The 16,189-nt window shown below is 39.8% G+C and overlaps 1 protein-coding gene across 1 annotated transcript; it reads left to right on the top strand.

Annotated features, from left to right (window-relative positions):
* The first annotated feature begins 334 nt into the window (after nt 1-334).
* On the top strand, nt 335-15,705 carry LOC139406504 (zinc finger and SCAN domain-containing protein 21-like). Its single transcript, XM_071149156.1, has 2 exons — nt 335-607; nt 13,935-15,705. The coding sequence occupies exons 1-2, from the start codon at nt 424-426 to the stop codon at nt 14,870-14,872; spliced, it is 1,122 nt and encodes a 373-aa protein (XP_071005257.1). The 5' UTR covers nt 335-423; the 3' UTR covers nt 14,873-15,705.
* The last annotated feature ends 484 nt before the right edge of the window (nt 15,706-16,189 follow it).

Genomic DNA, 16,189 nt, shown 5'->3' with positions numbered 1-16,189 from the left:
AAAAGGAATGTTTATATTCTACAGACCCTTCTGAGTATTACCTACAATATCTTTTTGCTGTGGAACCCAGAATAGTTGCTTTATAAGCCGATATGCATTCCATGTACAGTGATTTGACTTTGGAACATGTTTTAAAACCCAATTTTAATGCACATGTGACTTAAATATGAACAAATATGAATCATTGTTAATGTTTAGACAATTATTTTTCATATATCATTCATAATCACAGGTTATTGACACGTTTCTACTATTATGTGGAAGACTTTTATTTTGAGAAATTCCGTGACCCAGAAGTACTTTACAAGTGTTGCTGACGAGACGGTGATAACCTACAGGATGCTTTTGTCTTTCATGCCGTGCCACGTGATGAAAACAACACCGCTTGCTATCTCTTGAATACTCCACTTGCATTATCTAAAAATGTTTAAAATACAGTTGTTGAGGGTTTTTCTCAACGATAGATTAACAGCTGCTGCTGAAGAGATATTCGGGGTCGTTGAAAAAACGATAGCAGAGTATCAGGAGGAAGTTGTCCGTCTACAGAGGCTGCTCGACATTGTTCTTCAACCTGAGCCTGATATAACGTTAAAGCTACACAGAGCAGGTTTGTTAGCTACTCAATACGTCTTTCTAATTAAGGGGCGCAATAGCAACATATATATGGAGGTAAATCATTGACATAATGATGTGAGTGTGTAAAATAGTTTTATAGTTGTAAACACAATTTGAAAGGGTAACTGATGAGTTGTCAACATGAAATAATCATCTGTACAGTAGTTGTAAACACGTTCTCAAACGTAACTGATGAGTTGTGAAAATGGGGGGGGGGAAATGTGGTTGTAATGGCATGTGCAACCTATGATTCGCAAACGTGTAACATAATATTTGCAAGCAATAATTGCATCTGTACACCTGCACATGTCAATTTTGGCAGAGAGAGAGACCTGTTTCTTCTAACCAATCAGATGAGGTTTTTGATAGACCAGCATACTCTACACTGGTTGGTTGGTGACAGCTCACTGTGTTGTCTGGCGCAACCACCTGTCAATCACGACGTGTATTACTAGGTTACCACTGAGACTGCTTGCACAATGTCCACCAAAGAAGCCCAGCTGTTCGTTATGGCCGGTAAGTTTAAATGTCTTTCTTTTATGGATAGGTAACAAGCTATTTTCTATTTTGTAATAGGTGTTTGAAAGCAATTGTACAAGTCATTGTTGTTAAAGAGTTTAACTCTTAAGTTGTAGACTGACGCTAGCTTCCGAAAACAAACTATTTAAAGCTTGATTCTGTATGGAGCCACAGCTAGCTAGCTAGCATAATCATTAGAAAATGAATCAGTCACCTGCTAGAACCTAGCAACTGACATACATCCCATGATTTATTGATCACCCAGTTAGATATGGAGTTTTAGTAGAAGTCAGACTGAAGGTAGAAAATAATTTGTTAAATATGTAGGAATCAATGTTCCGTCTACGGGACAGTTGTTACTCAATTAGCATAATGTGTCAACAACATAGGTACCAACATAGTTTTTAGCAAGGAAAAAACATGTGTCTTATATGGGCAGAAAGCTTAAGTTCTTGAGGAACTGTAATTCCTAACTGCATTGTCCAATTTACAGTAGCTATTGCAGCTAAAAAATGCCATGCTATTGTTTGAGTGCAGAACAACAAAACACTTTTTTTCACCGCAACAGGTTTGATACATTCACATATGAAGGTAAAATATTTACTTACATTCTGAAATCTTGCTCTGATTTGTCATCCTAAGGGTCCCAGAGATAAAAATCCATAAAGTATGCACTATCTATTTTGTATTTCCACTTGTTCAACTTGCAAAGAAAGAAATCTGTGAAAATCGAACGCTAAACGTTGTTTCAACCAGTCAAATTACATTCGTATTTATTCCTCACAAGTGAAAAAGTAACCATCCTTTGCTAGATCAGTCTGCATTCAGTCAATCCACTGGGAAATCAATTTTAGCTAGGAAGGCATCATGGCTATATGGCATCATTGCGCGCCGATGATACGGGCTGTGTTCCCTTGATTGACTGTATCTTTGTCAAATGACCACCTATCGTTTTGAAACCAAGCTAGCTAGATACTCTCATACTCATTGGCTATGTGGAAACTAGAGGTCGACCGAATATGATTTTTCAACACCCGGTATCGATTATTGGAGGACCAAAAAAATTACAACAATACTGAATGAACAAATCATGTGTTAAAGTGTTGTACAAGTGCAATATGTGCCATGTAAAAAAACTTTTGAGTTCCTTGCTCAGAACATGAGAACATATGAAAGCTGGTGGTTCCTTTTAACATGAGACTTCAATATTCCAAGGTAAGAGGTTTTAGGTTGTAGTTAATATAGTATTTATAGGACTATTTCTCTCTATACCATTTGTATTTCATATACCTTTGACTATTGGATGTTCTTATAGGCACTTTAGTATTGCCAGTGTAACAGTATAGCTTCCGTCCCTCTCCTCTCCCCTACCTGGGCTCGAACCAGGAACACATCGACAACAGCCACACTCGAAGCAGCGTTACCTATCGCTCCACAAAAGCCACGGCCCTTGCAGAGCAAGGGGAATAACTACTCCAAGTCTCAGAGTGCGTGACGTTTGAAACGCTATTAGCGCACACCCAGCTAACTAGCCTGCCATTTCACATCGATTATACCAGCCATTAGGCTGATAGGCTTGAAGTCATAAACAGTGCTGTGCTTGTGAAGAGCTGCTGGCAAAACGCACAAAAGTGCTGTTTGAATGAATGCTTACGAGCCTGCTGCTGCCTACCATCGCTCAGTCAGACTGCTCTATCAAATATCAAATCATAGACCTAATTATAACATAATAACACACAGAAATACGAGCCTTTGGTCATTAATATGGTCGAATCCGGAAACTATTATTTCGAAAACAAAATGTTTATTATTTCAGTGAAATACGGAACCGTTCGGTATTTTATCTAACGGGTGGCATCCCTAAGTCTAAATATTCTTGTTACATTGTACAACCTTCAATGTATGTCATAATTATGTAAAATTCTGGCAAATTAGTTCGCAATGAGCCAGGCTGGCCAAACTGTTGCGTTCATTCATTGTCAGGGTGCATGCAAGAGAAGTGACACAATTTCACCTGGTTAATATTGCCTGCTAACCTGGATTTCTTTTAGCTAAATATGCAGGTTTAAAAAATATATACGTCTGTATTGATTTTAAGAAAGGCATTGGTGTTTATGGTTAGGTACAGTCGTCCAACGATTGGGCTTTTCTTTCGCAAATGCGCTTTTGTTAAATCATCCCCCAGCGTTGCATCAATTATATGCAATGAAGGACACGCTAGATAAACTAGTAATATCATCAACCATGTGTAGTTAACTAGTGATTATGATTGATTGTTTTTATAAGATAAGTTTAATGCTAGCTAGCAACTTACCTTGGCTTCTACTGCATTCACGTAACAGGCAGGCTCCTTGTGGAGTGCAATGAGAGGCAGGTGGTTAGAGCGTTGGACTAGTTAACCGTAAGGTTGCAAGATTGAATCCCAGAGCTGACAAGGTAAAAATCTGTCGTTCTGCCCCTGAATACGGCAGTTAATCCACCGTTCCTAGGCCGTCATTGACACTAAGAATGTGTTCTTAACTGACTTGCCTAGTTAAATAAAGGTGTAAAACAAATCGGCAAAATCGGCGAACAAAAATACAGAATTCCGATTGTTATGAAAACTTGAAATCGGCCCTAATTAATCGGCCATTCCGATTAATCGGTCGACCTCTAGTGGAAACCCTTTGTCCGGCGCACAAACTTTCAGCTAACCTAGCGCACCAGGAGGCTAGTTCTGTTTGGACATTTATGCGTAACCTGCTTCGACATATTCTTGCATATCTGTGAGTTATGAAAACTGTTTTGCAAATGTTAAACTTACAATATGGCTACTAATACTGGAAAAGCTAAATTAAAGTCCAGGTATACAGATTTTGGACGATATTCTAGCAGAAATCTACCGTGAAAGTGTCATAGACAACAGCTAAAGGAGAGGACGCTAACATTACCTTAAACTGGTAAGTGAAATACGAGTCTTTATATTTATATTGTAAATCCGAAAGCCACAACATGTCAATGTCAACATACAATACACATTTGGGCTCCCGAATGGCACAGTGGTCTAACACACTGCAGTACCTGGTTCGAATCCAGACTGCATCATATCCGGCCGTGATTGGGAGTCCCATAGGGCGGCGCACAATTGGCCCAGCGTCGTCCGGGGTAGGCATCATTGTAAATAAGAATTTGTCCTAACTTGCTCAGAACATGAGAACATATGAAAGCTGGTTGTTCCTTTTAACATGAGTCTTCAATATTCCCAGTTAAGAAGTTTTAGGTTGTAGTTATTATAGGAAATATACGTGTCGACTATTTATCTCGATACCATTTGTATTTCATATACCTTTGCTATTGGATGTTCTTATAGGCACTTTATTATTGCCAACCTAATCTCGGGAGTTGATAGGCTTGAAGTCATAAACAGCGCTGTTTTAGTTCATATTGCCTGCTAACTTGAACTAAATATGCAGGTTTAAAAAATATATACTTCTGTGTATTGATTTTAAGAAAGGCATTGGTGTTTATGGTTAGGTACATTTGTGCAACGATTGTGCATTTTTTGCGAATGTGCTTTTGTTAAATCATCTCCCGTTTGGCGAAGTTGAAGTAGGCTTTGATTCGATGATAAATTAACAGGCACCACATTGATTATATGCAACGCAGGACAAGCTAGTTAACCTAGTAATATCATCAACCATGTGTAGTTAACTAGTGATTTGTAACGACGTGCGCTGAGAGTCGGGAAGCAAGTTCAGGAAGTGAGTGTTTTAATAACTAAACACAACATAATACAAAAATAAGAAACACGAACAACACACAGAACTGACACAAGAACAGAAACAATAACACCTGGGGAAGGAACCAAAGGAAGTGACATATAGGGATGGTAATCAGGGAGGTGATGGAGTCCAGGTGAGTCTGATGACACGCAGTGCGTGTAACGATAGTGACAGGTGTGCACCATAACGAGCAGCCTGGTGACCTAGAGGCCGGAGAGGGAGCACGCATAACATGTTATGTGAAGATTGATTGATTGTTTTTTATAATATAAGTTTAATGCTAGCTAGCAACTTACCTTGGCTCCTTGCAGCCACAAGGTCCTTTTGATGCTGCACTGACTACCTGCGTAACAGGTGGTCAGCCGCCATGCCGTCTCCTCGTGGATTGCAATGTAATCAGGTCCTAAAAGGCAGATTTACCGATTTGTTATGAAAACTTGAAATCGGCCCTAATTAATCGGCCATGGAGATTAATCGGTCGACCTCTATTCCATACATGTTTCATTTTAGAACATTAAAGGAGTTTAACCTCTTTGATCTCTAGGGGCGCTATTTCATTTTTGGATAAAAAACGTTCCCGTTTTAAGCGCGATATTTTGTCACGAAAAGATGCTCGACTATGCATATTCTTGACAGTTTTTGAAAGAAAACACTCTGAAGTTTCAGAATCTGCAAAGATATTGTCTGTAAGTGCCCCAGAACTCATTCTACAGGCGAAACCAAGATGATGCGTCAACCAGGAAATGAGCAGATTTCTGAAGCTCTGTTTTCCATTGTCTCCTTATATGGCTGTGATTGCGCAAGGAATGAGCCTACACTTTCTGCCGTTCCCCCAAGGCGTTAGCAGCATTGTGACATATTTGTAGGCATATCATTGGAAGATTGACCATAAGAGACTACATTTTCCAAGTGTCCGCCTGGTGTCCCTGCGTCGAAATTGGAGCGTAAAGCCAGGTGCAATTATTTTTCCATTTGAGAGCAAGGAGAAACCAGGCTTCCACGAAGGATATATCATTGAAGAGATATGTGGAAAAACACCTTGAGGATTGATTCTAAACCACGTTTGCCATGTTTCAGTCTACCCCTTCCTTTTTCGAACATTCTGTTAAAAATCGCGCAACTTTTCAGCGTCCTGCTACTCATGCCAGGAATATAGTATATGCATATGATTAGTATGTGTGGATAGAAAACACTCTGAAGTTTCTAAAACTGGTTAAATCACGGCTGTGACTATAACAGATCGTGTGTTTCATTGAAAAACGCAAGAAAAACTGCTCTCTGAAAGCTAAAAATAATTTCCATAAGTCACTTTCATGGGTTGTTAAAAGGGGACAAAATTTAATATCGACCTGCATGCAATTCATACAAATTCCACACGATGTCGCCATTGTCGTCATTTTCAATTGAATTTTTTGTTGGAAAATCCAACTATCTGGATTCCGTTTCTTCCGGTCTCCACCAGGATCTATTCAATGTGGACATTGGCAGCCATTGATTTGCAGACGAGGAGCTATTGAATATACATCGCCCTGTAATCATTTTGATAGATTATAAACGTTTACTAATACCTAAAGTTGGATTACAAAAGGATTTCGAAGTGTTTTGTGAAAGTTTATCGTCGACTTTTTTAATTTTAAAAAATGACGCAGCGTTTAAAAACAATGTTTTTTTCTGAATGACACAGCTTCCATAGAAAGCTATTTTGGGTATATATGGACCGATTTAAACGAAAAAAAGACCCAATAGTGATGTTTATGGGGCATATAGGAGTGCCAAGAAAGAAGCTCGTCAAAGGTAATGAATGTTTTATATTTTATTTCTGCGTTTTGTGCAGCGCCGGATAAGCAAAGTCTTTGTTTACGTCGCATTCAGGCATTTTGAGGTGTTGCATGCTATCAGATAATAGCTTCTCATGCTTTCGTCGAAAAGCATTTTAAAAATCTGACTTGTTGGCTAGGTTCACAACGAGTGTAGCTTTAATTCAATACCCTGCTTGTGAATTTTGATCAAGGTTTGAGTTTTAACGAGTACATTTAGCATTTAGCGTAGCGCATTCGCATTTCCAGGTGCCTAGTTGAGACATATGCGTCTCAAGTAGAATCAAGAAGTTAATTTGGAAAAAAGTTCGCGTTTTGAGGGCTGAATTTGTTTGTTTTTTTTTTTTTTTTTTTTTTTGGTAGCCAAATGTGATGTACAAAACGGAGCTATTTCTAATACACAAAGAATCTTTTTGGAAAAACTGAGCATCTGCTATCTAACTGAGAGTCTCCTCATTGAAAACATCAGAAGTTCTTCAAAGGTAAGTTATTTTATTTGAAGGCTTTACTTGTTTTTGTGATAGTTGCCTGCTAACGCTAATGCTAACGCTAAATGCTACGCTAGCTAGCTACTGTTACACAAATGATTGTTTTCCTATGGTTGAAAAGCATATTTTGAAAATCTGAGATGACAGTGTTGTTAACAAAAGGCTAAGCTTGAGAGATAGCATATTTATTTCATTTCATTTGCGATTTTCATGAATAGTTAACGTTGCGTTACGGTAATGAGCTTAGGTCTATAAATAGAATCCCGGATCCGGGTTTGGTCGTCGCAACAGGTTAATCTACCTGCTTAACTATTTATCTGTATATGGAATTGTATATATATATTTTTTTTATATATTTTTTCTTAATCTTTACAGGAAAATGCCGCGGCCCCTATCTGATTTGTGGAGACTTTTCACTGCAGCTAATGTAGAAGGAAAAGCTGTGTACAAATATTGCAAATATTGTGACAAATCATATGTGAATAATGCAACAAAGATGCAGAATCATCTGGCCAAGTGCATAAAGTTCCCTCAGCGCTCACAACAAGCAACCTCTGACAAAAGTCCCTCTTCTTCTATTCGAGGTGAAAATGATGAATCAGACACCTTATTGATAGCAACAGCTCATGGTCCTCCTGGAATCAGACATTTTTTTGACTCAGTGGATGAACGTAGTCAGAGAAATGCTGATGAATGTCTTGCTCGAGCTGTGTATGCAACTGGTTCACCTCTGATGCTCACAGGCAATGTGTATTGGAAGAGATGTTCTTCACCCAGCATACACCCCTCCAACACCCTCCAATGCTTTATCTACTCATTTGCTGGATACAGAGTTTAAGTGAAGGTCAAGCAAATCTTAGAGAGAGCAGACAGTATTGCAATCTTCTCTGATGGGTGGTCAAATGGTCGTTGGCAATGAATAATTAACTACATCATCTCCATCCCTCAACCAGTATTCCACAAGAGCACAGACAAGGGACAACAGACCAGTCTCTACATTGCAGATGAGCTGAAGGCAGTCATCAATGACCTTAGACCACAGAAAGTATTTGCACTGGTGACAGACAATGCTGTGAACATGAAGGCTGCTTGGTCTAAAGTGGAGTCCTACCCTCACATCACATCACACCCATTGGCTGTGCTGCTCATGCATTGAATCTGCCCCTCAAGGACATCATGGCACTGAAAACAATGGATACACTCTACAAGAGAGCCAAGGAAATGGTTAGGTATGTGAAGTGTCATCAAGTTATAGCAGCAATCTACCTCACCAAGCAAAGTGAGGGGGCGGCAGGTAGCCTAGTGGTTAGAGCCTTGGACTAATAACCGAAAGGTTGCAGGATTGAATCCCTGAGCTGACAAGGTAAAAATCTGTTGTTCTGCCCCTGGACAATGCAGTTAACCCACTGTTCCTAGGCCATCGTTGTAAATAATAATTTGTTCTTAACTGACTTGCCTAGTTAAATAAGGTAAAAAGTGAGAAGATAAGGTCACCACATTGAAGCTACCCAGCAACACCTTTTGGGGTGGTGTTGTCATCATGTTTGACAGTCTCCTGGAGGGTAATGAGTCTCTTCAAGAAATGGCCATATCACAGTCTGCTGATATGGACAGCCCCATCTAGAGGATCCTCCTGAAACCTATAGCAGTAGCCATTGCATGGATTGAGGGAGACAATGCCATCCTGTCTGATGTTTAGATTTAAGAGAAGAAATCTGTACTGCCCTTCACTGTTGCTCCAAGCAGAGGAAACTGCAGTTCTGAAATACATCAAAAACATGAAGACTTCTGCCTGAAGCCCATAAAAGCTGCAGTATACATATTGGACCCAAGTATGCTGGCAAGAGCATCCTGTCTGGTGCAGAGATCAACAAGGCCTATGTTGTCATCACTACCGTGTCTTGCCGCCTGGATGAGGGCAAGGTTCTTGGCAGTCTGGCAAAGTACACTTCCAAGCAAGGGCTTTGGGATGGAGATGCATATGGCAGTCATGCCAACATACCTCATCAGCCACTTGGTGGAAGGGACTTTGTGGATCTGAGGCTCTTTCCCCTGTTGCCTCCATCCTCCTCCAAATCCCACCAACATCAGCCGCCTCAGAGCACAACTGGTCCTTGTTTGCGAACACACACACCAAAGCACGCAACAGGCTGACCAATACAAAATGGAAAGTGACAGTGAAGATGAGGCCTCAGAGTCTGATGGTCATGAGGTGGACATTGAGGTCCAGGGAGAAGACGTGAAGCTTGAGAGGAAGACAACCAAAGCTTTAGTTTCTAGACATCATTTTACAGATGTATGTTGAAAACGTTTTGGGAGATGCGATGGATCATTGGGGATCATTCAATATTCCCTTTAGTTGTTCAGTGAAATCATCCCATATAATTCATATAATTTTATTAACAAAAGGCTAAGCTTGAGAGCTAGCATATTTATTTCATTTCATTTGCGATTTTCATGAATAGTTAACGTTGCGTTATGGTAATGAGCTTGAGTCTGTATTCACGATCCCGGATCCGGGATGGGGAGATCAGAAAGGTTAAAGTTCAATTTCGTAACTAAAATTATTTGGTTTTTTTTCTATTGGAAGGATTTAATCATTTGCAAATTTGTGTACTTATGATAAGGTAAAATGTTTATGTTTCTGTCTCCATATGATATGGTAAATGTATCCAATGTAAAAAGCATTTAAATTGTGTTAATATTTGCATATATTTCTGTTATTTCCCATATATTCCTGTCAATATTCCCCAAAATGTGAAATCCTAGGGGTGAGACACACTTTGCTACGGGGTTCCGGGGGCATGCCCCCAGACTTTTTTGGTTTGTTGAAAAACAGGTTTTAAATGCTAATTTCTAGTGACTTTTGAGAAAAGTATACAGGCAACAGAGAGAATGTTCTTTTTTTTGTTTGTTAATTTACTGCAATTCTACTCATCTTGCCATAGGGCGTAGAGAACAATTAGCAGTTTTACAGCTAATTTCCTTCAATTCTACTCATCTTGCCATAGGGCGTAGAGAACAATTAGCAGTTTTACAGCTAATTTCCGTCAATTCTACTCATCTTGCCATAGGGCGTAGAGAACAATTAGCAGTTTTACAGCTAATTTCCTTCAATTCTACTCATCTTGCCATAGGGCGTAGAGAACAATTAGCAGTTTTACAGCTAATTTCCTTCAATTCTACTCATCTTGCCATAGGGCGTAGAGAACAATTAGCAGTTTTACAGCTAATTTCCTTCAATTCTACTCATCTTGCCATAGGGTGGTGAGAACAATTAGCAGTTTTACAGCTAATTTCCTTCAATTCTACTCATCTTGCCATAGGGCGTAGAGAACAATTAGCAGTTTTACAGCTAATTTCCTTCGATTCTACTCATCTTGCCATAGGGCGTAGAGAACAATTAGCAGTTTTACAGCTAATTTCCTTCAATTCTACTCATCTTGCCATAGGGTGGTGAGAAATGTGTGCAATGTTTTTGGTTATGGTATTGAGTGACAGTGAATAACAAAATCAATGGTGGCTCCCCAGTCGGTAATTCAACCATGATTACCACTAGTTTGGATTGGTAAATTAGTCGAGCCAGCTAAAACATGGGCTAATTGAGTGACTGTCAGAACAATATTTATTTTATTTTTAATCGCACCTTATATACACCTATTATACACCTATTCTACTTTTCTAATTCTCAATAGTAAATTTAGACCCTGACTTTTAAACTGCGCACCATAATCCAATGTTATTTAAAGCTTTTACTACCTACTTGTGCTTGTCCTGATTGTTATAGAGTTGTCAGTTGGATTTGGAATCTATAGTTTTTTTAGATTTTTAAAATGTTTGTGTCCCTTGCAAAAAAGAAAGCATCGTTGCAGCTCTTTCTCCATTAAGAAACAAAGCCTCCCTTGGCAGAGGTCGGGTAAAACTCTAAAAATAAACATACAGATTTCAGCACGCAAACAAAAGCTTGCAGCTATACGGCACAAACATAGGTACAAAGAAATAATTAAAGAATGGACATTTTCAAGTATAGATTCTAACCGACTCGATGTCGTTGGTGGACACTCATCGCAACTCAAATTTCTGCCACTTAAAACTAATTTCTTGCATTTCAACATTTTTTGACATGACCCATTGCCCTTCTAACCATAATATTTTTTAAAGAATGGCACCATGTTCAAAAGTTGTGGCTAAATCACTGTTGGCTCAAGTTGAACACTAGTTTTATACCCTCAGCATATGATGTGCTCAAAACAGGAGTTGCATAGGCCTTTATCTGAAGGAGGAGTTATTGGCTAATTCATGTTATATTTAGGCTGCATTTTGTGATGACATTGATCTATCAGGTTTGACAAGTACCTTTTATTAGGGCTCTGATTGATAACCACTTTTTAGGTATGGTGAGAGCCAGAGGCAGATGTGGCAGACCTTTACAGTTCTGAAGTACAGTGCAATCCTCTGAATACTAAGCATGTTCTGTGTAACATTAATTCCCTATTAACTAGGGATGGGAATTTGAAATTATTTCACTATTTGAATAATATGTTTTTTTTTCCTCGGCTGAGATGATGTTCGCCATCATGGAACTGATTCTGTTTTTTAAACTTTCTGGTGAGTGTTTTTCATTGATCAGTGTCAAGTCTTGGACAGCTGTAGGCTAATTGCTATTTGAAGTTGGGAAAATAGCATACAATTGTCATGGCTGAATGGAGGGCTAAATGCGGTATGATAGTAAAATGTATTTTCATGTAAAACGCAACCCATATCCCATGAGACAGAAAATGAGCTTGAAAATAAGTAACTTTGTGCGTCCTTAGAACTGGTGGCTACATTTACAGTGCGCAACTGTAAACAGTGTACTGTCAAAGACACGTGACATCTGAAGCAACAGTAGCTCAATGCACCTTATAAATAACACAAATATACACTACACCTGCCTGTCGAACATCTCATTCCAAAACCCCTTTGCTGCTATAACAGTCTCAACTCTTCTGGGAAGGCTTTCCACTATATGTTGGAAAATTGCTGCGGAGACTTGCTTCCATTCAGCCACAAGAGCATTAGTGAGGTTGGGCACTGATGTTGGGTGATTAGGCCTGGCTCGCAGTCTGCATTTCAATTAATCCCAAAGGTGTTCAATGGGGTTTAGGTAAGAGCTCTGTGCAGGTCAGTCAAGTTCTTCCACACCAATCTCGGCAAACAATTTCTGTATGGACCCTGCTTTGTGCACAGGGCATTGTCATGCTGAAACAGGAAAGGGCCTTCCCCGAACTGTTGCCACAAAGTTGGAAGCACAGAATCATCTAGAATGTCATTGTATGCTGTACCGTTAAGATTTCCCTTCACTGGAACTAAGGACTCCTAGCCCAAACCATGAAAAACAGCCTCAGACCGTTAGTCCTCCTTCACCAAACTTTACAGTTGGCACTATGCATTGGGGCAGGTAGCGTCTCCTGGCATCCTCCAAACCCAGATTACTCCGTCGGACTGCCAGACGGTGAAGCGTGACTCATCACTCCAGAGGACGCGTTTCCACTACTCCAGAGTCCAATGGCGGCGAGCTTTACACCACTCCGGCTGATGCTTGGCATTGCTCATCTTAGGCTTGTGTGGCACTGCTCTGCCATGGAAACCCATTTCATGAAGTGTTACAACTGAGGACAGACGATTTTTACGCACTTCAGCACTTGGCGGTCCCGTTCCGTGACCTTGTGTGGCCTACCATTTTGTGGCTGAGCCATTGTTGCGCCTAGACATTTCCACTTCACAATAACAGCACCTACAGTTGACCGGGGCAGCTCTAGCAGGGCAGACATTTGACGAACTGACTTGGCATCCTATGGTGGCATCCTAAGACGGTGCCACATTGAAAGTCACTGAGGTCTTCAGTAAGGCCATTCTACTGCCAATGTTTGTCTATGGAGATTGCTTGGGTGTGTGCTCGATTTTATACACCTGTTAGCAATGGTTGAGGCTGAAATAGCCGAATCCACTAATTTAGAGGGTGTCCACATTTGTATAAACTCGGCAAAAAAAGAAACGTCCCTTTTTCAGGACCCTGTCTTTCAAAGATAATCATAAAAATCCAAATAACTTCACAGATCTTCATTGTAAAGGGTTTAAACACTGTTTCCCATGCTTGTTCAATGAACCATAAACAATTAATGAACATGCATCTGTGGAACGGTCGTTAAGACACACAGCTTACAGACGGTAGGCAATTAAGGTCACAGTTATGAAAACTGGATGCAGTTACCTGTATGTTCGTGAGTCTTTTAGCTTTCAGGGATGGGGTCATAATTGCCAATAGCCCAAACCATTCAAACATTTCATAGGACGAAGATCACAACTGCATCCAATTAACCTCCCCCAGTCATTCTGTGCGGAGTCCTTTGCAACTTATGAGCATTGTAGAGGGAAACCGAAGACTCATATGTTCCTGAGAATCTTCGCTTTCAGTGATACTCGTTAGTACCGTGGCAAGTAAACAAAACACGAAGTGGATGTAACTTTAAGAAAACAGCCCTAATGTTGTAAACATTATGTTCATTATCATTATGTTGTCATCCAGAGTCACATTGATTTATTTCCCAATTCAAAACACACTATTTTACATACAGCAGGGTTTTTAAAGGTCCAAACACTTTGGTAAGTTTAATATTAAAGTTAGCGGGTAGACCTAAATGTAATAATGTCAGTATTAAGTTCTCTGTTTCATCCTTTCTCCTTTCCTCCAGACCTCCAACAGCGTACTCTCTCTGTATCTGAAGAGGAGGTTCCCTCTGAGCAGCAGTGTGAGCAGGAGTGGAGCCCCAGTCTGGGACCGGAGGACACAGAGCCCATACAGATTAAAGAGGAAGAGGAGGAACTCAGGACCACTCAGGAGGAAGAGCAGATTCATGGGTTTAAGACTGATACTAAAGACTCCATATTCACTGCTGGCTGTGTGAAAAATGACTGTGATGAGGACCCAACTCATCCCTCACATCTCTATCAAGCCCAAAAGGATGGAAATGGCAAGAGAGACCCTACAACTGAACAGATCACAACACAACCTGATGGAGAGGACTACATAGAATCAGAACCAATCAGTGTCTCCCAGCCCCTCTCTGCAGTAAATCCAGATGCAGCTCAGAGTGAAAACATTGAAAGTGTAGGTGGTATGGAGACTGGAGGACCTCTGTCAGGTTTTAAGCCAGTCAAATCAAAGAGATCAGAGATGGCAAAAGGACAAAGGTCCCGTATCAATACGAAGGGTAAGACATCGACACAATTCTCCCTCCTGAAATCACCCAGTCAAAGTCATGCTACTTCCTATTGTTGTTCCTGCCCTGTTTGTGGTACATGCTTCAACCAGAATGAAGATCTGAAAAGACACATGAGGAGCCACACAGGAGAGAATCCATATTATTGTCATGATTGTGGCAAAACATTCATTCGGAGTGGACATCTAAAAATACATATGCGGATTCACACAGGGGAGAAACCTTTTAATTGTCGTCATTGTGGCCAAGGATTCAACCAGAATGGAAATCTAAAAAGACACATGAGGATTCACACAGGAGAGAAACCTTATCACTGTCATTTTTGTGGCAAAGGATTCTGCAACAGCAGTAATCTGAAAAAACACATACGGATTCACACAGGTGCAGGGTTTGGGTCAATTCCAATTTAGTTAGAAATTTCAATTCGAGAATTTACATTGTTGAAATTTGAATTGAATTCAATCTTTAAGTTATGGAATTGGAATTAGACTGTTGAGTTGGAATTGTAAAAACATTTCATCTTTGGAATTGAATGAAAATGTATGGAATTTATGCACTTAGAATTGTTTTATTGCAGGATTTGTTTTAAATAATTTCAACTTGTAATTATATATTTACACTATAGCTAAGCGGTCTGAACAGTGACATGATCAGCCAGAAAGAAGCCTGAATGAATTTAATTCGAATTGGAATTTGTGGAATTGGGGATAATATTGAATTGGGAATTGAGTTATTGGAATTTACCTAACATTGGAATTGGGAGGAATTGAATTACTGATCTGGAATTTGAATTTAAATTAAATGGAATTTACAGGGAGAGGGAATTGAATTAGAACTGAATTTGTGGAATTAACCCCAACCCTGTACGGGGGGAGAGAAGCCATTTCACTGCCCTGATTGTGGCAAAACACTAATGTTACAGCTCGATCAACAAATGAATTCACACAGAGGAGAAATAAGACTGTTACTGCCCTAACTGTGGCACAGGCTTCAATCCGATTGACCATCAAAAGATACACAAGGACTCACACGGGAGAAATGATATCATTGCCGTGTTGATGACTGATGTTTCAGGAATGACACAAATCCAAAAAGGACTCACATGGGAGAGACAATTAAGATGCAATGATTGATATGCTTAAGTGGGCCCATTCATATAAATGAACCTTGTGAAACCTTGTATTTTGTCTTCATCCAGGGATGGTGTGTTTTATTCACAACATAATAAATGTTGATAACCTTGTTCATTGAAGTGTCTTTACGTGTTCTCTCTTTTTTGACAGTTTTCTAGTTTGTGATGTTAGAAAGCTTCTATGCAAAACAATCCTCTGATGAGGTAGATAAATGTGCAATATTAAACACTTAAAATGTTGGACCATTGAACTGATCGGTGGGTTCAACATTTGATGTCATGACTACATTACTGTGTAGTCTCAAAGGATCCATGTTACTACTAAAATCCTTTCCCTCCCTCACCCTGAAAGCTGGACTCCAAACCCTGCATAAACATGGCAGTTTGTAAGCGAGTGGAACAAAAGAGAGCAAGGGAGAAATATTAAATCTCCTAATCTAGTTAAGAATAGGCTGCTAGCTTTAATTACGGTAATCCTCTGTCTGCCTCTAAAAACAGCAGGTATTGTGGGGAGGGGGAACAATGGGTTGTGGCATTCCCTCTAGACTCACTGCTTACTTGCATTGAGGGAGGGTCAGGTTGCCTTAGTGCTGAG

Source organism: Oncorhynchus clarkii, chromosome 4 (assembly GCF_045791955.1).
Source record: "Oncorhynchus clarkii lewisi isolate Uvic-CL-2024 chromosome 4, UVic_Ocla_1.0, whole genome shotgun sequence".
In the NCBI taxonomy this organism is placed as follows: domain Eukaryota; kingdom Metazoa; phylum Chordata; class Actinopteri; order Salmoniformes; family Salmonidae; genus Oncorhynchus; species Oncorhynchus clarkii.
Note: the sequence above shows the minus strand (reverse complement) of the source record. Positions and strands in the feature narration are given on the sequence as shown.

Bases quoted from the DNA above. Each gene is read 5' to 3' on its own strand.
- LOC139406504 (XM_071149156.1), top strand. From the start codon at position 424: ATGTTTAAAATACAGTTGTTGAGGGTTTTTCTCAACGATAGATTAACA. The intron at 608-13,934 runs GTTTGTTAGCTA...CCTTTCCTCCAG, and splicing joins GTTAAAGCTACACAGAGCAG to ACCTCCAACAGCGTACTCTC.